Here is a 22,294-nt window from a genome sequence, read left to right on the forward strand (position 1 = left end):
AGAATTTCTCTCTGTGTGTCATAAGATCAACCCTGGACAGTGCCCTCCCTGGGGCCACCACAGAGCCTGGCATGAAGTAGGTGCTCTCAGGTGCCGACATGTGCTTGGGAGCTGCTCCCCTCCTGCCCTCGCCCTCCCCAGCCTCCACTGGTGTCCTTAACAGGCCAATAGCTGTGCACGACACTGGCCTCTGAAAATGACAGCTTGAAGCAGGCCACAGCCTCTGAGGGCCCAGTTCAGGCAGAAGCTGCCAATGAGAGAGGCCGCTGACCTTCAGAAGATACCCAAAGTGTTTGGGGTTCTCAGACAGGGATAGAGAGAAAGGGGGTTTATCCTGGCCAGGACCACAAAGAGAGGGGTCTGAAGTAAAGCTGGTCCTTCTGCAGCTTCCTGGTCCTGCACACATCTCACTGACACAGGGACCCCAGGGACTCCTAGGTCCCTAGCCTCAGTATTGGACAGGTCTTCCTGCTGCTGAGCTGAAATCTGCCACTATGCTCTGCAACCATGAAGGTCGCTGCTGCCCTCTGGCCCCAGGACAGTCTCCAGGGACATGAGAAGAGGCCATGTTCCTTGGGAGTATTTCCCAGCAACACATTCCATTTCTTCACCTGGACTTGGCCTCATGCAGTCTCTGGCCCCATCCTCCCAGCCTGTCACCTCCTTTGGAATCACTTTGATTGGTCCATGTCCTTCTTAAAAGCAATGTAATAATAACCTAACCTCTCTGGCTTCACTGGGCTATCTAACAAATGGGGTGATTCCGGACCTCCCTCCCCAGTTGTGGGAAGAGGCAATGAGCCAAGAGTCTTCCAACAAGAGCAGTGGTCCTTTACTAGAGGCAATTTTGACTCCCAGGGGGCCACGTGGCAATGTCCAAAGGCAATCCTACTGCCTCAGTCTCCTGAATAGCTGAGATTATAGACTCTTGGCTTCCAAAGATGTTTGTGATTGTCATAACCACGTTAGGGGTGGCATTCCTGGCATCTAGTGGACAGAGGACGGGGATGCTCCTAAACATCCTACAATGCATGGGACAGACCCCAACACGGGATCATCCGATCCCAGGTGTCAAGAGTCCTGAAGATAAGAAACCCTGAGCTCGAACAATACCTTGGAAAGTGACTTCAGCCATGACCCACAACCCCCATGTAGATGAAAACGGTCCCCATTTCACAAATCCCAAGGTTTTCTCGCCATCTCCCACTTTTTGCCATCAGGAGGGATCAAAACCAAGAATTTCTACCAAGCCAGGAAACCAGGTTTGAAACTGGCCCTGTACCGACTGGCTCTGTGACCTGGAACAAGTCGCGGAGCCTCTCTGTGTGTCATTGTCCTCATCAGAAAAGCAGAGATAATAATCGTAGCTGCTCTGCTGTCTGCTGTGTCATCACCCTCATCCTCTCTGTGGCATCCGGACGATGTCCCTGTTCTCATCTCCACCCTTCCCATAACTTCCTCCAAGGGCCCCTGCACGTGGGAAAGGAAGGAGATGCTCAGAAGACGCTTGCTACCTGAAGCAGGAGCATGCACCCCCCATCCTGGGCCCCAGGCCCCTCCGGAGGCTGAGCCAGCCCTGCCTCCCGCTCCCCTTCCTGCCCTCCACGCCCTCAATGACTCACCCACAGGGTCCACAAGGTCAATGTGGTCCACAAAGTCCCGCTTTCCCAGATAGACGGTGAGCTGGGGAGGAGAGACACAGAGGTGTTGGCAGCTGTGGGCAGGGGAGGGGACAGGCCCTGCCCTGGAGGAACCCTGGAGCCACACCTGAAACTCCTAGCCCCATCCCTAGCCTGTATCAGAAACGGATCTGGACTTGGAACCTCCCTGAACCCTAAGGCTAGGAAGAGCAAACCTTTCCAAAACTTTACACCTCCACCTCCCAAAACCCTAAGAAGGAGTTGTTATTGATCCCATTGCATAGATGAAGCCTGGCGAGACCCTCATGACAAGCACCATGGACGGTGGAGGAGCAGCAGCAAAGAAGGCTGCTGAGTAGGAATGCTGGGGTCGCAGAAGGCCCAGGAAGCCCACTACAGGCTGGAGACACTGAGCCCAGAGGGGCAGGCTGCAGGTGCAGGCTCTGTTCTCTTCAGCAGCCTGGCAGGCAGCTGCTCACCTAAAGACTTGTTTTCTGAGCAGTAGGGAGCTGGACCCCTTTTGGAAGCCAACCTGCAGGGAAGAACCCTCCAGCTAGAATTCCAGGAGCTCAACACCAAATCCAGAATGGCAGCCTACACTTCCTGCTACACAACAATTCTGATGATTTGGCCTCCACCAGATTTCTCAGATCATCCCTCTCCATGACCTCACAGGGTCCAGGCTCCAGGGTGTTCTCCCCTCCTTAGCTGCACCGGCTGCCCGAAAATGCAAATCAAACCACGCCACTACTGTCTGAAAACCCTTTAACAGTTCCTCAGTGCCCGGAGGTAAGGATGACAAAAGGCTCTCATTCCACGTGCCAACTCTGATTGATTAATCTATCAGGGCTGCCTGGGGCCCTGGACTGTGGAGGAATCCAAGATGGAATCCTGATGCCACAGGAAGAGTTGAGAGGTGATTGGCAATGTCTGCTGTGGGCACTGAATGGGATGTGGAAGCTACCATAGCATTATCTGCCAATCCAGGCCAGGGGTCTGAGTTCCTAAATCCAGCCACAGGTCTCCCATGCAGCCATGCCAGCCTCTGCTCCCACTCCTGCTCCCTCTCGGCACCTGGGAACTCAACTCCCTGAGGTGTGCCACAGTCTGATTTTAGGGTCCTGTCTGGAGCACCTCTCACCTTGCTTTGTCTGGGGAATGTATCCCTCCTAGAGGAAGCCACCCCTGACTTCCCCAGCTGGGTCCTGCAGCCTTGGGCGTCCCCATATCTCACGCTTGGTATGGAAATGATCCATCTCTGTGTCTGCAACACCATCTGCTGTGAGTGATGTGCCCGATTCATTCAGCACACCCTACCCCATCCCCACCAGGCTTGGCCCAGACCTGGCATGGAATGGTAATAGTATTTATTTGCTGAACTGAGAGGAAAACAGGGCCTGTGGAAAGGGGGACAAGGCCCTGGGAGCTGCCTTGGATAACAAAGTGATACCGGGAGCCTTTCACGCCTGCTTCCCCTGGCCTGTGGCCCTTTCTTGTCAGCTGGTACTCTATTTATCACATTCACACTCCTCTATGAGAAGCTGTCTCTCCCCAGCCAGAGCTGGTCCCATAAAGGCCAGACAGTAAGTTTCCTGACAGACCACTCCCATTTGGATAGAGGGCTCCTGAGGAGAGAGTTGTGTCACCCCTACCCCAGAAGTGGCATTTGCTGCTCTCCATGGAGCTGTGCACTTCCACAGAGACACAGTTTGCTCTGCTGCCTCTGGAGAGGCTTCCAGAGGCTGGGCTCAGGGAGGAGCCAGGTGTCACCTGGCACACTCACCTTTCCATTAGGGCTCGCCTTCTTGAACACTCTGTGGAGAGAAAGAGAAGTGAGGCCAGTGTTAGCATAGCCTGCCCAAGCAGGCCCCTGCAGCCCATCCAAACCCAGATGGTGGGCAGGGGCCTGCAGTGATTTCCAGACACCATGCAAATGTGGAGCTGGAACAGGGCCGGCATAATCAGCTCTTACCATCCCCATTACTACCTCCACCTAAGCTGCCATTACGGCCATTCCAGCCCTCCTGGGACACCCAACAGACCCCAAAGCTTATTCTCCACACGGTGACTGAGAGAGGCTCAAAACAAGTCCACCAATTCACGTGGAGGAAGAGCCTCAAGTGCCTGTGAGGTCTGTGTGATCCGGCCTTGCCCGCTTTTCTTCCCTGAGTCACCTCCTGTGATTCTCCTCACTCCTCTCCAGCCTCACAGCTCTTTGCTGCTCCACAAACCAGGCCAATTCCTGCCTCGGGGCCTTTGCTTTGGCAGTTCCCCCTCCCTAAGGTACCTTCCCCACACATCTGCTTGCCCAACCTTGCTGCCTGATTTGATGCTTTATTCTGTGCACCTCCCCACCCCAGATCCCCAGTCCTTTTGGTCCACAGCACTCCTCACTGTCTAAATTGCTACACAATTTGCCTGTTTTTCCATGCCTGGCCTGTCTGTTCCTCTAGTGTGCCCACTCCACAAGGACGGGGCCACTGACACATCACAGGCATTCGTACCACCAGGCCTGACTGCTGCTGTTCAATAAGTATGTGCTGATGACTGGCAGGTAGCAAGCACTTAATAAATATTAGCCGAACAGGTGAATGAATGAACTAGAGAAGGAATCCACCACCTGATTTGACCGAGAGACCAAGGCACAGGAAAGGGAGGGACACAGAGCCAGGCAGTGAGGTGGTCCACAATTTCTGACAAGGGCACGCTTGCCTTCTATCTTCCCTCCTGCCTTCTCCCCAGCTGTGTCTGGGGGCCTGAAAGACCCCTGACCCATTTATCATCATCTAGAACAGAATTTCTCCAAATTGTGGGGAGGGAGAGAAGAAAAGTGAAAGACAGACACCCAGAGACTAGAGAAGGAGGGAGAAAGAGTCACAAGCAGAGATGGAACAGACACGAAAAGATGGAGCAGGCCCACAGGAGGCTGAGAGGGAGGGCACTCCCCACATCCAGCCCCTGGGCAGGAGGTCCATCCAGCATCCAGGTGAAGGCCACATGTCCAAGCCGCAGCTCCTCTGAGAAGTACGGGGAGAGGGGCTGCAGTCTCCATAGACCCCCCCCCACTTCTCCATCCCTCACTTCTGAGGTCCCCAGAGACCAGTGGCAAGTCTGAGCATTGCTTACAATGAAGAGCTTGGCACACGCCTCCCCCACTCAGGGGCCCTTCTCCCCATCACTGTTTATCACTGTCCGGAGTGTGAAGATGCCACAGTTGGCTGGGGTGTGATAATTGCTAAAGTGAGAGAAAAACAGATCACGCGGTTTGCACCAGCAGCTCCCAAGCTGGGGCTGGGCCTGCAGAGGAGACTTGAGAAGAACCCCAACCATGGGACCCCAGCTGCTTCCAGAAGACTTAGTTGTCTCTTCCCAGAGGGAAAGGAGAGGCCGCAAATGCCTGAGGGCTCAAAGAACTGAATAGGGACAACCATTCCAGCGGCTGAGGGACAAGGGGCAGCCAGGGCACTGGGGCCAGGCTTGGGGAGGCAGGACTCAAGAAGGGCAAGGGGGAAGGAAGAAGGAGCTAGGATCTGTTGAGTGGCTAATTATTTCTCATAACAGCACTGTGAAATGGTTTTTTTACAGATAATTAATTTAAGCCTCAGAGAGATCCAGTAATTAGCCCAGGAACATACACCAAGCAAGGGGCTAGTTCTGGGTCCAGACACAATTCTATCTGCTTCCACGGGCAGGTGTGCTTTCTACCCAATCCTGAGGGCTCCTAAAACAGGTGTTTGCAACAACATCCGGAATAACAGAAAAGAGAGGAAATGAGGATAGGAGGGGGAAGGGAAGAGGAAGAAGTGAAAAAGAAAATGAAGAGGGGCAAGGGCTGAGTGGGGGTGATGGGGGGTGGCGGGAAGCACAGCCAGCAGTGGGGAATGTCCTGTTGCTCACCTAATCAGCACCAGGGCCATGTTCTCCAGGAAGCCGGGACTTTGATGGCTTCCTCAAACAACAGCAGCAGCTGCCACAGTCCCTGAGAGCAGGCTAGTTATGCCCTAGTCATGTCTCCCAGTATTTCCCCACATCTCTGCTGATCTTTACAACAATCCCACTTCAGAGACATGGAAACTGAGGCACAGAGAGGCAACCCATGGTCGATCCAGAGCCGACATCTGTCCACTCACCAAGCCAAGCCTGCCCTAAAACTCTGCTAGCCTCCCATCCCTATGGGGTGGTCCCAGTTTCCCAGCACCCCACATGTGCAGCCCCACACAGACAGCTCTGCCTGTCTACTCTGAAGATCACACACCAAACCCTGAGCCTGTGGCCCAAGCCAAACCTGCTGGTAGGGGAGGCTGGGTTTGTTCACCCTCAGTCCCACCTGTGCCCCCACACTTCCATCCTCAGAGCTGCAGCTGGTTTCCCACAGGAGAAATACCAGCAGGATTCTGGCTAAGGCTCACCAGAGACAAGGAACAGAAACCAACCAGGGTAGCTCACAAAAAGGAGGGGGTACGTTAAGGAGGCAAAAGTCTCACGGGAAGGATGCGCAGGCAGGATGCACGGGGGCTGGAGCCAGGAACAGGGATGCCATCAGGTCCTCAGGCAGTTGCTCCCTCTCTCCACCTCTCCTTCTGGGACTGCATGTTCTCCCAGCTGCACAGCTGTCTGTGCGGCTGCTCCATTGTCCCTGTGGACCAGCTTTCTCTCTGCTTACTCAGGGCTTTTCTGTTCCTCCATCCTTTGGGCTTGCATGTGACTCACACTTCATTCCTGTTTCGATTCTGCCTCTCTCGCTCAGCTTCCCGCTACTAACTGGCTGAATGGCCCAATTCCAAATTCCCAAGAGAGGAATGTGATTGGTCAGCTTTGGTCAGGTGCCCCACTCCTGAGCCAATCAGCTATCCCCAGAGTATATCATGTGATCCATGAAGTAGGAGTAGAAGAGAGCCCTTAGGGTAGTGTCTTTCAAGCCAGATTTACAACCCACTAGCTAATAATGGAATCAACTTAAAAGATGCTTTAGTTTTTAATGAAATGGAATAGAGTATAATAGAAAACATAAACATGCACTCCAGGTAGCAAGGGTATAACAGATATTACTATATTCACCCAATATTCAGGTTCCCTCTAAGGCTGGGCCTTTGGGAGTATCAAATATCTCCAATCCTATGAAGTTAGACAAACCCACATGGCCTGCTTTGGCCAATTAAATAGGAATAGGGGTGCCACATGTCACTTCCAGACAGATGCAATTAAGTGCTGGCACATGATTCCATGTGTCCTTGGTATTCACTTTCTATGGCTGCTCTAACAAATTACCATAAACCCAATGCTTTAAAACAACACAAATTTGCTATCTCAGTTCTGTAGTTCAGAAGTTCAAACTGGGCCTCGCTAGGCTAAAATCAAGGTTTTTCAGGTCTCTGTTCCTTTCTGGAGTCTCTAGGAGTGAATCTGTTTCCCTACCCTTTCCAGCTTCTCAAGGCTGCCTACATCCCTCGTCTCCTGGCGGGCCTCCTTCTGCCACCTTCAGACCCAGCAAGGACAGGTCATGTTCTTACCACATTGCACCACTCTGATCTCCTCTTTTGCCTCTCTTCTACTTTTAAAGATCCTTGAGATTACATTGGGCCTACCTCAATAATTCAGAATAATCTCCTATTTTAAGATCATCTGATCAGCAAATTTAATTTTACCTGCAACTATTTTTACCACAATGGTAACATAACATTCACAGGCTTCAGGGATTAGAACGTGGACTTTTTTGTGTAAAGAAGTCTTCTGCTGCTGAAACCAGCAATGGTCTGGATGAGAAAAGCTAAATCCAAAGGCTCTCTCACCTTAAAAAGAAAGCATTTTAGCCACTGTGTGGTTTGTCACTGCAGTGGAGAGCTCTCCTAGCTGATACCAAGAGTAGAAGCAGAGCACAGTGGCACACACCTGAAATCCCATCACTCTGAGAGACTGAGGCAGGAGGATCTTAAAATTGAGCCCAGTTTGGGCAATTTAGCAACTTAATAAGACCCTACATCAAAATTTTTTAAAAAGCTACCTGCCAGGTATGGTGGTGCACACTTGTAGTTCTAGCACTGGACAGGCTGAGAGTCAGGTGCATCACTAAGAGTTTGAGGCCACCCTGGGCTACATAGTGAGTTCAAGGTCAGCCTGCACCACAAAGGGAGACCCTGTATCAAAAAACCAAAAAAAAAAAAAATTTTAAGGGAGGGTGGACTAGGGATGTTGCACAGTGTGAAGGCCCTAGGTTTAATCTCCAGTACTGAAAAAAGAAAAAGTAAGTGGCATTCAGTGAAACTTGTGTTTCAGGTGGTGTACTCAGTTACAATGTAAAGTGAATTTCAGGCTGCAAATTTTAAAATATTTGATGTTGGAAAATGTACCTAAACAAAATGTGTTCCATTAATGTTTGTGTAGCCTGTTAGATGCTACACAATTTTCTAATTGCACTCCATTAGGATGGTGCTGGCAGGAAGACAGGCAGGTTGACTGTCCATTAACCAGGACACTGGCTTCTCCAGTGAGCTCTGTTCCCTACCTGCAGCATAGGGTGTCTGTTGGTCAACTCTGACACACTAATTTTTTTTTTTTTGGTACTGGGGATCGAACTCAGGTCCTTGTGCTTGTGCAGCAGGCAGCGAAACCACTGAGCTAAATCCCCAGCCCTTGACACTAATATTCTGCTGCCCTTCAGTGGGCCATCAGTTCCATTGCACCATGAGGGACTCAGGTGAAGCACCTTCCAACACAGGTTAGCCAACCAGAATTTATCATTGTGTATGGCACAGCTAAGTAATGGAATATTATACAGCACTAAAATTATAATTGCATCTTTCATAACAGATATAACGTTCTGCAGGATAAGTCTGGAATCAAAACAGAACATTTGGCTAAATTCCACTTTATACTCAGTAAATACCAGTCAGGTACAGTGGCACATGCCTGTAATTCCAGATACTAAGGAGGATAAGGCAGGAGGTTTGCAAGTCACCCTGGGAAACTTAGCAAAACTCTGTCTCAAAGTAAAAATGTTAAAAGGCCAAAGGATGTAACTCAGTGAGAGAGCACTTGCCCAGCATGTGTGAGGCCCGGTGTTCAATTCCTAGGACCACAGAAAGTAAATAAATAGATATCCAGGGAGGGAAGGAGGGAGGGGCAAGAGGAAGGGAAGGAGAGACAAAGAGAGACAGAGAGAGAGAGAGAGAGAGACAGAGACAGAGACAGAGACAGAGAGGAGAGAGAGAACTTCACGTTGTTAAGACCACAATACCCTTCAAATTGATCTATGAATTCAGAGCAATCATTGTCAAAATCCCAGCTGGATTTTTTGCAGAAATGTATAAACTGATCCTAAAATTCATATGGAAATGCAAAGGACTCAAAATAGCCAGAACAATCTTGAAAAACAGAACAAATGTAGAAACTCACATTTACCAATTCTAAAACTTACTGCAACAATTGGGACTGGGGATTTAGCTCAGTGGTTCCGTTGCCTGCCTTGCAAGTACAAGGACCTGAGTTCAATCCCTGGTACCCCCCAAAAAAACTTACTGCAACAGAACTATTATCAAGATTGTATGGTACTGGTATAGGACATATAGATCAATAAAAGAGAAACAATAGTCCTGAAATAAACCCACATATGTATGGTCAATTGATATTTGACAAGGCAGTCAAGATAAGTCAATGGTTAAAGAAGAGTCCTACCAACAAAACATAAAGGAAGAGCTACATATCGATTTGCAAAAGAATGAAGTTATACCCTTACCTCACACAATAAATAAAAATTAGCTCAAAATGAATCAAAGATATAAATATAAAATATAAATATTTTAAATATAAAAGCTATTTTATATTTGTACAATTTTTTTAAATGTACAACTATAAAGAAACAACTATTATAAGAAAACATCAATATAAATCTTCTTGACCTTGGATTAGGCAACAATTTCTTAGATACAACACCAAGAGCATAAGCAACTAAAAAAAGAATGGATAAAAACTTTTGGTCTACAAAGATCAGCATTGAGAAAGTGAAAAGACTACCCACAGAATGGAAAAAACGTTTTCAAATCATGAATCTGATAAAGGTCTAGAATCCAGAATATATAAAGAACTATTACAACTCAACAACAAACAGGCAAATAACCCAATAAAGGCAGCAATGGGTTTGTGTGGACAGGCATGTCTCCAAAGAAGTGGCCAATCAGCATATGAAAAGATGTTCCACATCATCAGTCACCACAAAAATGCAAATCAAAACCATAATGATATGTTTCATACCCACTAAGATGACTATAATAAAAAAAGATAATACCAAGTGTTGATGAGGGTGTGGAGAGACTGAAACTCTCATACCTTGCTGATGGAAATATAAAATGGTTCAGCCACTTTGAAAAAGAGTTTGACATTTCCTCTAAACGTTAAACATTGAGTTAACATGTGGCCCAATGAGTCCACTCCTGGTATACAACCAACAGAACTGAAAAAATGTCCACACAAAAATCTGTGCATGTATACTCATTGCAGCATTATTTAAAATAGCTCTAAAGAGAAAAAAAACCTAAATACCTGAGTGTGTAGCCTATTATCCCAGCAATCTGGGAAGCTAAGGCAGAAGGATTCCAAGTTGGAACCCAGCCTGGGCAACGTGTAAACTTAGTGGGACCCTGTCTCAAAATAAAAAAGGCTGGGGATGCAGCTCAGTGCAAAGGCCTTGGATTCAATCCTAGTACCAAAACAAAACAAGAGCAAAAAATAAAACAAAACCTAAGTGTCCATCAGTGCTAGGGATTTAGCTCACTGGCACCACGCCTGCCTCAAAAGCGCAAGGTCATGAGATCGATCCCCAGTACCAAAAAAGCAAAAACAACTACTACAACAACAACAACAAAACTAAGTGTCCATCAACTGAAGAATGTATTTTTTAATAAGGCATATACATAAAATGTACTATTATTCAGCCATAAAATGGGATGAAGTACTGATTCATGAGACAACATAGGCGAACCTTAAAAAGATCGTGCTAAGTGAACAAAGCTGGACACAAAAGGCCACATATCATGACTCCATTTCCATGAAATGTCAGATTTGGCAGATTCACAGAGACAGAACGTAGATTAGTGGTTGCCAAGGGCTGGAAGGGTCAGGAAGGAAAAGGGAGTGACTACTAATAGGTTTGGTGTTTCTTTTAGGGGTTATAAAAATGTTCTAGAATTGGATAGTGGTGATGGTTACATAACCTGTAAAGATACTAAAAAGCACTGAAATGTACACTAAAACTATGAACATTATGGTATACACATTACAACTCAATTTTATAAAGAAAGGAAAATTGGAAAGAAAGAGAATGAATGAAAGGAAATGTACCTAAATATTAACAAGGATTAAAGAAGACTTCACCCACCCACCTACTTCTTTGTACTTCTAATTTTTCCATGGTGTCCAATGAGCATAAATCACTTCCTAAGGATCCTGGGGGTTTCCTAATAAGGTATGTCTCAAGTCTTAGAGAAAGGGGAGCCTAGAAACAAATAGTTAAATGAAGTCTAGAAAATTTAACCCTAACTTCTGAATGGGCAGATGTTAGAGTCTCTGATTGTACGATTGTAAGATACAGAGCCTACACCTCTGTGATTTCTCTCAGAGCCCTCCCAGACTGCGGCATCTGCCATCACAACTGCCATCTGTGTCTGCTCCCTCTTTCTTCAGAGAGCCCTCCCTGACTCCCCCAGGGTTAGATGCCCCCTTAGCTCCACACCCAGCATGTCCCTCACAGCAATGTAATGAATGATATGCTAACTTCTCCTCTGCTCCACTTATAAAGCAGGAATGAGAGTAGAGATTTTAGTTGTGTTATTGCTAGTGGGTCTCTGGGGTACAGCATGGTGCCTGGGACACAGCAGGTGCTCAATAAAGAAATAAATGCCAAGTGAATGTTGCTGAATGAATGCCCTAAGACAGGAGCCCTAAGATGCTTGGATAGACGGTGGTGATGACCCTCATCTCTGGGTGATTGGGCTCCAGGAAACTGTCCTATTGCTACTGCTATCTGGTTCTCAGGATCAATGGGCATCAGGCTCTGAAAATGCTTCAGAGGGTCCACATTTCAGGGGGTCAGAGTCTCCATGACAGCAGACAAACCCCAGACAGGCTTCTGCTCAGCTATGACAAGGGTCTATCATTTGTCACGTTTGTCACCTACTAAACAGTCACCCAGCCCTGCCAGGGCCAGGATCTGGGAACAATGACATGAACAATTTGTGACCCCTGCTAACAGAAGACTGTGGTATAGTCAAGTCAAAGCAACCCTCCAAGACTGACTGCCACCATCCACTTCCCCATGAACCAGGCGCTGTGCTGGGCACTCCAACATGTTATTGAGTTATTCCACCCAACCCTTCCCATATTTCACAGGAGAGACTGGAGACAAAGACTCCAAATAACTGCAGCAAAGTCACAAATCCAGGACCAAAAAGCCCATACAGGGGTCGGGGATGTAGTTCTGCGATGCCGCACCTGCCTGGCAAGTACAAGGTTCTGCATTTGATTCCTGGTTGGTGGGGGTGCATACAGGAGAGAAATGCTATAAATGGACCACCTGTGGGAAATCCCATCCCCGGAAGGACTACACGTGAACACAGATCCACTACAAGGAAATCAAGAGAGCACTAGGAACAATTCATTGCTCTGTGAGTACCAGGAAAAATCTTATGAATGCACTGAACATGGGAAGACCTTCAGCTCGTCTCTCAATCTGTAGCTAGCATCAAAAAACTAGCATCAGGAGAAAAAGTGCCAATTCCTGCTCTAAGTGTGTCACAAGCAGTGACTAGTTCCTCCAACAACCCTATAAAGCATGGTACCATCATCCTATTTTAGAGATGAGAAAGCTGAGGCACAAAGAGGAAGTAACTTGGCCAAAGTCACAAAGCAAGAAAGAACCAGAGCAAGATACCGGAGCGCAGGCAATCTGGCTCCAGAGATCATTCTTTTAAGCACACACAATACTTCCTGAGAGGTGGGGTGTGTGATTCTTTCCAGGGAGTCAAGAAAGGCTTTAAGGGGGACAAGCAATAAGAGGATCTTCTTAGACACATGCCGAAGAAGTGATGGCAGGGGGAGGGTTGAAGAGGGTGACCTGAGCCCACTGGGTGCTTGGAAGATGGTAAGCAGCTGGGTGTGGCTGGGTACAACTGAGAGCCTGGAAGGAGCGCAGGGGAGGAGGCTGGGCTAGAGCAGAGTCCCCTCACTGCCCAGATGGTCACAGAGCACCTCAGTGGGCAGACATGACCTAACAGAGCAGAGAAGGCTGTGAAGGGGCTTGGATGCCAGGCTAAGGAACTTGGATCACACGCAGAAGGCAATGGGAAGTAACAGGCCCTTGAGGGGAGGGAAAGTGATGGGCCAGAACTGTATTTTGGACCTGGTCTTATATGGTTCTGGCCCTCTACCCCTCAGCTTCCCCCTACTCTGCTCCTCATGGCAGCCAGGGCTCAGCTGGAGGTGGGAGCCCTGCAGGGGGCATTCACTCTCAGCTGCAGCTGCCCTACATTCTGACCCACTTTCCAGGGTGTGAGCACAGCCATCAGGGAGCAGAAGCAGAGAGGCTCGAGGAGCAGGTGGCAGCAGCAGCAAAGAGGCGCCAAGGGCCCTTATCACAGTCTCCCTAAGGGTGGGGTTATTTGTGTTCAGGCCTGTCTGCTGTGCTGGAGTGTCACAGCCCCTGCCGCCACCCAGTGTCGGAGCCCTGCCTGTTTCCTCTCCTCAGAACACCTGCTTCTCAGGACACCCTGGGCAGGAAGACAGGAAATGTCAGCCCAGTTCACAGATTTTCCAAGTCTGCGTGAGCTTGAGGTGTCACAGTACCATGTACCTGCTTTGTTTGCCCGATGGAGAAATCAAGTTGCAAGGGACAAAAGAGTCTTGCACTGGGGCCAGCAAGCAGGCTCAGAGAGATTTGCTGAGGTGCCGGGGTTGATTAGGGATGAGGACCCTAGGACTGCCTGTATCCAATCACGTACCTACCCAAAATCTCATCATGGCTCCCTTGGGCCTGGCACAGCTACCTGGGCACAGAGTGGTGTCTGCTGAGCTGAGGGGTAAGGGGCAGTGGACAGGGTCTGACCAGGTTGGGCTCCTAGGATCTGAACTGCCCACAGACTTCTAGGCAGACAAGCATCTGCCTATATGTACTTTCTGGTCATGGTCCACATTTGTGAAGATTTTCAGGTGGTGCAAATTAAAGAAAGACAGGAGCCACCTGTCTTGGAGATTGTCTTAGAGAAGTTTGGCCCATTTTCTGATAACCTACGAAAACGGAGATCTGAGAATCACAGGCTAATAAAAATATCCCCAAGCAGGCTGGCAGCTGGACACCAAAGAGCCCACAGCCCAACCCTGACTGCATTCCAGCCTTCCTAAGGGCCAAGAAGCAGGAAGAGAAGGAAGAAAATGACGAAGAGGAAAGAGCTCAGAAGCCAGCCAAGCAGCCCCCACCTGCATCCTGTGTCACCTGGGCCAGGTTCCCATTCTCTCTGTGGTTCACTGTCCCTTGTCTGGAGAACAGGGGTGACATCTACCCTGTCAGCTGGAGACAACAGAAAGACCTGGTACCTAATAGGGAACCCCTGAAAGGGGAGCTGATGTTGTTGGCGCTGTGATTATCATTATCCTCATCTCCCTGGTGAGTCCTCTGCCCAACCCCATGCTCTGTGGAGAGCTCCTGCCCAAATGTCCCTCAGGTGAGAAGGCCCTGGTGCTGGCAGGAGATGGTTATGTGACCCTCTTGGAGACAGGGAGGCTTTGGTAGCTGTCTGTCTCCTTCCTGGCCTCACCCAGAAAACCCAGTGTACGATGTTCTCTTCCCAGTTTAGACCTCCACAGTGCAGAAATTCCCAGAGACAGGCAGGCCTGCCCTCCCCTCACCCTGGCCTGCCCAGCCTTTCTATTGGTCCCCAACTGCAGCCCTTCCCACCTGTCACCCCCCCCATGTCACTTCACCCAAGACCTCTTGGCTGCTTCAGCACAAAATGCTCCCCCGCTTCCTTCTATTCATCTTTCTAATTTCCCTTCTTCCTTTTGTTTTTCAAAATTCTGGACACTGTTCTTACGTGCAGGAGATACAGGCCTTGGTGCCCTATGGGCGTCGCCAGGGCAAAAAGCCCTTCCTCCACAGCGCGATGGGTGGGGGGAAGGAACTGCAGACTGCAGAACATGCCACCTCAGGCACCCAGCATGGATCAGCCTTTTCCCTCCTGCTGCCCACTGACCCCCCGCATCTACACTGGGCCTGCACATCACCACTCCTTAGTGGACACCCTGGGACCAGAAGGATGACAAACTTCAGACAGCAGGGACTGCGTCCTCCTTCGCTATTACATAATAGGCACTTAGCAAATCTGCTGAATGAACAAGTAAATGAACCAAAGACACCCAAGCCCTGAGCTTGAACTTGGAGAAAAACAGGACCTGGGCCAAATGGTAAATTAGAGGCGGCAGCATCCCGGCCATCAGGACAAGCCATGCGTGGCGGATGCACAGCCTCAGCGGGAGCCCAGCAGAGACAGGGCACTCCAGACACAAGACAGTCTGTTACCTCCCCAGAGGGAAGATTTTATTTAAAGTGCTTTTTTTCCCCAAATTTGAATGTACAAACTCATAGGGATACAGAATAACATATTACAGTACTATATATTGCAATGGGATCCTCATTCAGAAACATTATTTCCTTCCCATTCTTACATTTCATAAAGTATCACAAGGGACTCAGTACGGAGGCTCATCTCTGCCCTGTGACAGCCAGGGCCTTTGTAAGGACATGAGTCTAAAGCCTGAGGGGTGGCTTTTGTTCTCAGAAAGAATTTGGGGAGAAAACTCAGGCCCAGATATGATACCTAGAGAAGGGTAGGGCTGGACTGGCTAGGCCCTTAAGAGCTGACTGTCACCACATTTTTAGGATTTTTTTTTTTGAGACAAGGTCTTGCTATGTAATTCAGGCTGGCCTTGAACTCACTGTGTAGTCCAGGCAGGACTCGAACTTGTGGCAATCCTCCTGCCTCAGCCTCCTAGGTGTTGGGATTACAGGTGTGCACTACCATGCCTGGACATTTTTAGGAATTTTTGAGCTGCTTGTTATACACAGTTGCTACCTGTGGTTCTCAACTGGGGGTAAATTTGTACCCCAAGGGATATTTGACAATGTCTGGAGACATAGTGGTGGTCACAGCTTGAGGGAGGGACCCTACTGGCATCCATCAAGTGGAGGCAGGGGATACTGCCTGTGTAGTGCACAGGGCAGTTCCCTGGCCCCAGCAAGGGGTCTCCAGCCCCGAGTGTTCATAGTGCTGATGTTTAAAAATCCCAATATATTATGAAATACTTACAGATAAATAAATCACATTAAAGACAAGGGAGTGCATACCCAGACTAATCACTTAACTAAGGATCTCACTGAATTTACGTGGATGCTCTTAAGTCATTAATGTCTACTACAACCATGTGTTGGGAAATTAGGCAATGTTATTTCCCATGCATCTCTTTTCAACTCTGTGTTCAATGGCATCACACTGGTAGTGTGAAATCCATGGTGGTAGAACTGACAGCACAGAAATCAGCAAATACTATGATCCCTCCACCTTCCTTTTTTTTATTTCTGAATGATCAGATGTCAACACCATACCATTGGGTACAATCCTAAAGAAGCAAAGAGAAGCTCAGGAGCCTAGGAAATCCTTCTGCATTCCAGCCCAGGCAGACGGCTCAGCACCAACCTGTATATGCAATATGGAACCACGATCTGAAGGTGGCCACAGGTACAGACTCTGAACATCACACACACACACACACACACACACACAATACACCACACGTCTAAACATGTTTCTACAGACACCACATCCACCACACATGTACACAGAAACCACATAAATAACAGGTGCCCACCCACATCTGCATACCCACACCACAAATACACAGAAAACACACCATATACCGAACACATGACACACACACATCATAGACAGTTACCATGTACCATGTATGCTTCAAGTGTCACACCACATGTACACCACACACTCAAACATACCACACATTGTGCACACCCACAAATATTAAACATTCTACACACACACACACATTCATCACACACCCCATACACTTGACCTCAACACACATGCACCACATACACAAACCACATAAACACACATGTGCTCCCATGTAGCTCTTTACCTAGGAAAGGAATAACTTGAATAAAAAGAAATGTAAGAGTTCAACTGACACACTGCGGTCTTCTGCTCCATCCTCATGCTGTGTGGTCCGCCCTTGCCCACACACCTTGACATCTGGCCGTAAAGATCTCAACACTCACCCAAGGAGCCATTTCGGTGACCCTGGAGGTTCTGGCCAAGTGGTTCCTCGGCCCTGTTCTGCACCCGGCTCTCAGCGCGTCCAGAGCTGAATCTGGCCTTGTTCTCTTCCCAGAGCCCAAGCCAAGCGCTACCTGGGGCATTCCATCCACCAGTGCCTGCAGCTGCTTCTGGACACTGGTAAATTCAAATCCCCATCTCCAGCCAGACACTCTGTGACAGCACACCTACCAACCTTGGGACATGGCTATTCCGAGGTCCCAAACTCCTCAGACATCTCCCAAACAAACGTCCTGCACACACTGCCCCTCCCTCTGACTCTGCCTAGAGATCACACACAGGAAGTATTCGATGCACATCTCAGGGATCAAGGAATAATGATGCAAATTCTACAGAGAAAAGTAAACAACAACAACTTCGTGGTGAGGCAGCAAGGAAGTCTTACCCCATTTTACAGATGAGCGTCCTGAGATGCAGTGATGTTCCAGGGCCAGCCAGGAGCACAGCAGAGGTACAGGGTGGCCCCGCAAGACCAGAGCTAAAGGCTGCAGGCAGCACCAGCAGAGCCCGACCCAGCCCTGCAGATCACTCTCCCCAGCCCAAGGGGTCAGTTACAAAGAAAAGGAAAAGGCGTTCCTGATACGTGTCCTGTTTCCTCTCCTCCTCTGGGCTTCTCAGGCCACGGAGGGCGGATGTCTCTTGCCTGGCAGCACTCGGCCTGTGCACAGACAGGCTGAAGGTAAGGGTCTCCTTGGACCCCCGTCCACCCCAGCAGTGTGCTCAGCATGGACATAAGGGCTCACTGGAACAGCCCCTCAAGCTTCCTTTCCACCCAGGAGAGCCTCTGCCCCTTACCCTCACACCCAGCACCTCCTGTCCATGAGTGCACCATAAAGCCATCTCCCCCCTGAAGCCTTTCAGGTCACCCTCACTTGATGCAGGGGCCCCTCTACCTGTCTTCCCTGCCTTCCTGTCCCACAGCAGCCCAGTCCCTAACTGCCCAGCTCATTCTGTGCCTACTGCCTGTGGGACCTGGGCTTTCCATGAATCAGGCTGAAGAGGGTCCCAAAGGCAGACCCCATCAAATGGGGTTTCTTACGTGAGAGAACACAATGAGCCTCTCTCATTAAACAGGAGTCCTCCCTGAGGGTGGAGGTCAGGAATCTCTCTGATGAGGAGAGTGGTCAGGACTCCTCCATCAGATTGGAGGCTCCTACAGGCCAAAGGCTGTGACCCCATCCTCAACAAAGAGCTAGGACGACTACATCCTCCTCCATGTGATATGGAGTCCCAGAGAACAGGAGTCATACCCAGCACACAGGAGTCGCTCCTGAAGGACAAGGCCATGTCTCCTCCATCAGACCAGGAGGTCGCACAGGGCACAGTCCCCCTCTCTTGCCCCCACAGCTGTTTCAGAACAGACGTGAGCTCAGTCTAAGAACCAAGGTGGGCTCCCCTTCAGGGCAGAGCTGGGAGGGACTCTACTCATATCTTCTCACACAGGGTCCCACCCATGCCATCAATGGAACTGGAGCTCCCATAATTAAGGCAGCCACTGTCTGAGCAGAGGCCAGAAACCACCTGTGCCGATCAGGGCTGTCAACTTCTGAAGACATGGCTACAGGGCACATGGGGGCCCCTGACAAGAAGGGGCCCAAGACAGGCCATACACCCAGCTTTGTGCCTGATGTGGCCAGCTGTGTGGCTTGATTGGGCATCTATGGTCAAAACACTTCCCCCATACCCAGTAACACCTTCCCCATCTCCAAATTACATTGGCGCCAACTCTGCTACAGTGGCATGAAGCATCAGGAAGAGGGGTCAATGGGCCCTTCCTAAGTCCTATGGTGAGGACAACACTGGCCTTCCCTGGGTGCTGTCACTAAGCCTGGTCCAAGAGCCTGTACAGATGTCTTCCCAACTCGAGCCAGCTCCGGAGAGCTGCTATTAGTTAGCATCAATCCACAAAGTGCTTTTTTGACACTTTTTATGAGCTCAGCCTCACACGGCCCTGGGGGCTAAAGGCAAAGATGGAAACCAAGGCCAGGGAGCCCAGGACACTGAGTAGAGCTGGGCAGCTGCTGAACCAGCATTTGAAATCAGGCCCCAAGATCAAGGCCTGTTAGCTGAATGCATATTCAATGAAAAGAAATTTCCTGGACTTTGTAACATTCTGGGTATACCTTCTTATTCAGAAATTATAATTAGAGCTGGATGTGGGGGCACATGCCTGTTAATTCCAGCTACTTGGGAGGCTGAGGCAGAAGGATCTCCAATTCTAAGTAAGTATTATTTATATAAGTAAATACTATTTGTATTAACTGATATTTAAGTGCCTAAGCACTGTATTAACTCATTTAGTACTCACAAGAACCCTATCAAGTAGATGCTCTTATTATCCTATTCACCCACTCGATACACTCTTTATTTCTTCCTATTGGAACCTGACACACAGATAGGTTAAATAATTTGTCCATGCCCACAGGGCAGGAAATAAAAAATATAAGCAGCTGAAACCATCTGCTTGGTAAGTTAAGAAATAAAAACAAGACTGGGGTATAGCTCAGTGTAGAGAACTTGCCTAGCATGCATGAGATCTTAGGGTTGATCCTTAATACCATTTTTAAAAAGTAAAACATAACAACGTTTCTGAATTTTCAAATAATTAGTTATGTTTTTTTCTTCCTTGAGACAGGGTCTGGCTGTATAGTTCAGGTTGATCTTGAACTTGCTATGTAGTCCAGGCTGGCCTCCAACTCAAAGAAGTCCTCCTGCTTCAGTACCACACCCTATAGAATGAATTATTTTTAAAGAAACGATTTATCCTAAGTATGTTTCATATCAAATACATCCATGATCAGATACACTGTAGTTTAGTTTAGAATGAAGAGAAATAAAGCACATACTTCTCCGCTATCTTAAAATCAGAGTTATCCTTTTGAAACTTTTTACTGAGTAGTTTTATTAGAATTTAGAAAACAGAGAACCTTATAATAACAGTTAAGATTTACTATTCATCAGTTTGTCACTTGCTGGCTACTTTACATGCTTATCATATTTACTCTGAAGACAATTCAAGGGAGAACCACACAAACAACAGATACCCACCCACATCTGCATGCCCACACCACAAACACACAGAAAACACACCATATACCGAACACGAGACACACATCCACACATCATAGACAGTTACCATGCACCAGGCATTGGTCCCATTTTACAGGGGAGGAAACTGGAGCCCAGAGAGCCCTAGGAGAGACAAACCCACAGTTATCCAACACATAGGAGGCAACGCCACCCACTTGTCCAGAGTGCCTGCTCCTCCTCTGCCCATGTAGCTCGCTGAGCTCTCAGAATGTGACCTGAGAGGCCAGAGGCCTCAGGGGGCAGCCACATGGAAATGCTAGGCTCTGCCTCCAGGAGAGCTCTGGGGAAGGGCACCTGCAGGACAGGGACTGTGCTTGGCACTGAAAGGTGCGTCATACAGGAGCTTAGGGCATGGGTGGGTTGGGCAGGCCTGTGGCATTGTGGCCCTGAATTTCAGCCATGTGGATAGTGACACGAGACCCTGGCACAGGGTAAGTGGTGATAATACCAACCAGCACTACAGCGAGCAAACAGCTCACCAGGGGGTCATGGGCAGGTCCCTGTCTCTCTTGCTTCAGCTGGCTCACAGGCTCTCAGTTGGGGTCAGGAGATAAATTGTGTGAGGAGTTCTAGGGAGACCAGAGTGCTGGGCAGAGACAAGGCCTGTGCTGGGATGAGGCTGAATCATCCAATGTGTTTAAGAAATGGACTTCCCTTACTTGCAAGAACACAGGCTTCCACTAGAGAGGGTGCAGCGAGGCTGGTCCAGAGCACCATGCCCTAGTGAGCCAGGGAGCAGGGGAGGAGCATCTGGGGCATCTCCAGACCTGCCCCCCAACCGCACTCTGGACTTGGTAATAAACACACCCTCGCCCACCTCAAACCTTCCACCGGCTCCTCACACCACTGGTCCAGGAGTGGCAGTGAGAAGCCAGGAGGTCAGTGCTGAGCCTTTCTTAAGTGCCACAGAGTGACACCCCCAGAACCAGCTCTGCTGCCCCAGCCAGGAGACTGGGGCCTTCTGTTGCAAACCCAGGAGACCACACAAATGCAAAAGGATGTGAAGAAGGGAAACTGAGAACAGGGTCAAGATCTCTACCCTTGCACTGAATCGCTCTGCACCTGTCCTTTCCTGGATTCTGGGATGACACAACCTACTTACAGGGTGTGATGTTGGCATATGCAAGTTCAATATACAGGAGGATGAGCACACAGAGAGGCAGCAGAAGCACCAAAGTGAGGGAGGGCCCTGGCTTCATGAGCCCTGAAGTCCAGTTGTGAGGGGAAAGATGTAAGTAATCATGTGTAAGTCCGCACAGCCAGGAGTCAGGGGAGCTCTTACCTCCATGCCACAGTGTTCCTGACAGCCATGTGATGCTCTCAGTGAACCCAGACATGGCTTCCTGGGAGAGTTTGGGGTATAGTGGATGAGCTTCTGGAAGATGCTTCCCTAAGGCCTAGAGAACACCTCCTTTAACACTCCCTGCTTCCTTGGCTCAGATTTGGACATTAGGAAACCTGACTGACAGACTTGCCCCTCTGGTGTCCTGATTATCAGTCAGAGGTCCTGGGCAGCAGGCATGAGCATTCATAATTCACATCCCCAAAAGTGAAGGACCCCTCCTCTTAGCTTAGCCTGTCTCCCCCGACCCACCTTTCCCCGGAGATTGGACCCAGGGCCTTCCCACCCTGTTACATTCTCTAGCGTTTTTTTTTTTTTTTTTTTTTTTTTTTTTGAGACAGGGTACCACCAAGTTGCTAAACTGTCCAGGCCGGGCATGAAATTGTAATCCTTCCGTCTTAGCCTCCCAGAGTGCTGGGACTACAGGCCTGTGCCGCCAAGCTAGGCTGGGGTGACAGGTTTCTGAGCACAGGGGAGCCAGGTGGCCCTGGCTGAGATGGGCCTCTGCTTACAGAAGGAAGGGTGATTGTGATTCCTGAAGCACGGGTCAGCCAATCCCCACTTCCAGGCTTTGCTGGTCCTGGCACCCTCCTCTTGTCTCCAGCACACGAACTCACTCTGGTACTCTGCTGGGCCCAGATCTATCAGAAGGGGCAAGCAAGAGGCTGCCAGTAGAGGGACAGAGCAGCACATACAGAGTCCTGCGCCCCACTCCTCTGAGTCGCTATAACCTTGCCTTCTCTCCCCTACTGGAAATCTGCTCTCCCATTCTCTCAAAGAGGCAGCCTGCCTCTCCAGACTCCTTCCTCCTCCCTTCGCCCTCCCCAGGGAGC

General features: G+C 49.3%; 1 protein-coding gene across 9 annotated transcripts in view; it reads right to left on the minus strand.

Moving 5' to 3' along the window:
* Arrb1 (arrestin beta 1) overlaps positions 1 to 22,294 on the minus strand; it is a 77,899-nt gene that overhangs the window by 21,521 nt on the left and 34,084 nt on the right. For 3 of the 9 annotated variants that reach the window (XM_087211941.1, XM_004863230.3, XM_087211943.1), the window contains exons 2-3: positions 3,424 to 3,454; positions 1,623 to 1,683 (exon numbers count right to left, since the gene is read on the minus strand). In XM_087211941.1, coding sequence (XP_087068067.1) covers positions 1,623 to 1,683; positions 3,424 to 3,454 — 92 coding nt within the window. Of the gene's footprint in view, positions 1 to 1,622; positions 1,684 to 3,423; positions 3,455 to 6,124; positions 7,517 to 17,414; positions 18,299 to 22,294 lie in introns of those variants that run through there. The other 6 variants (XR_015451486.1, XR_015451487.1, XM_021243203.2 and 3 more) reach the window with 6 other exon arrangements.

Source organism: Heterocephalus glaber, unplaced genomic scaffold (genome assembly GCF_053883595.1).
Source record: "Heterocephalus glaber isolate CG9 unplaced genomic scaffold, H.glaber_assembly_v1.0 deba00001428, whole genome shotgun sequence".
NCBI classification, from domain to species: domain Eukaryota; kingdom Metazoa; phylum Chordata; class Mammalia; order Rodentia; family Bathyergidae; genus Heterocephalus; species Heterocephalus glaber.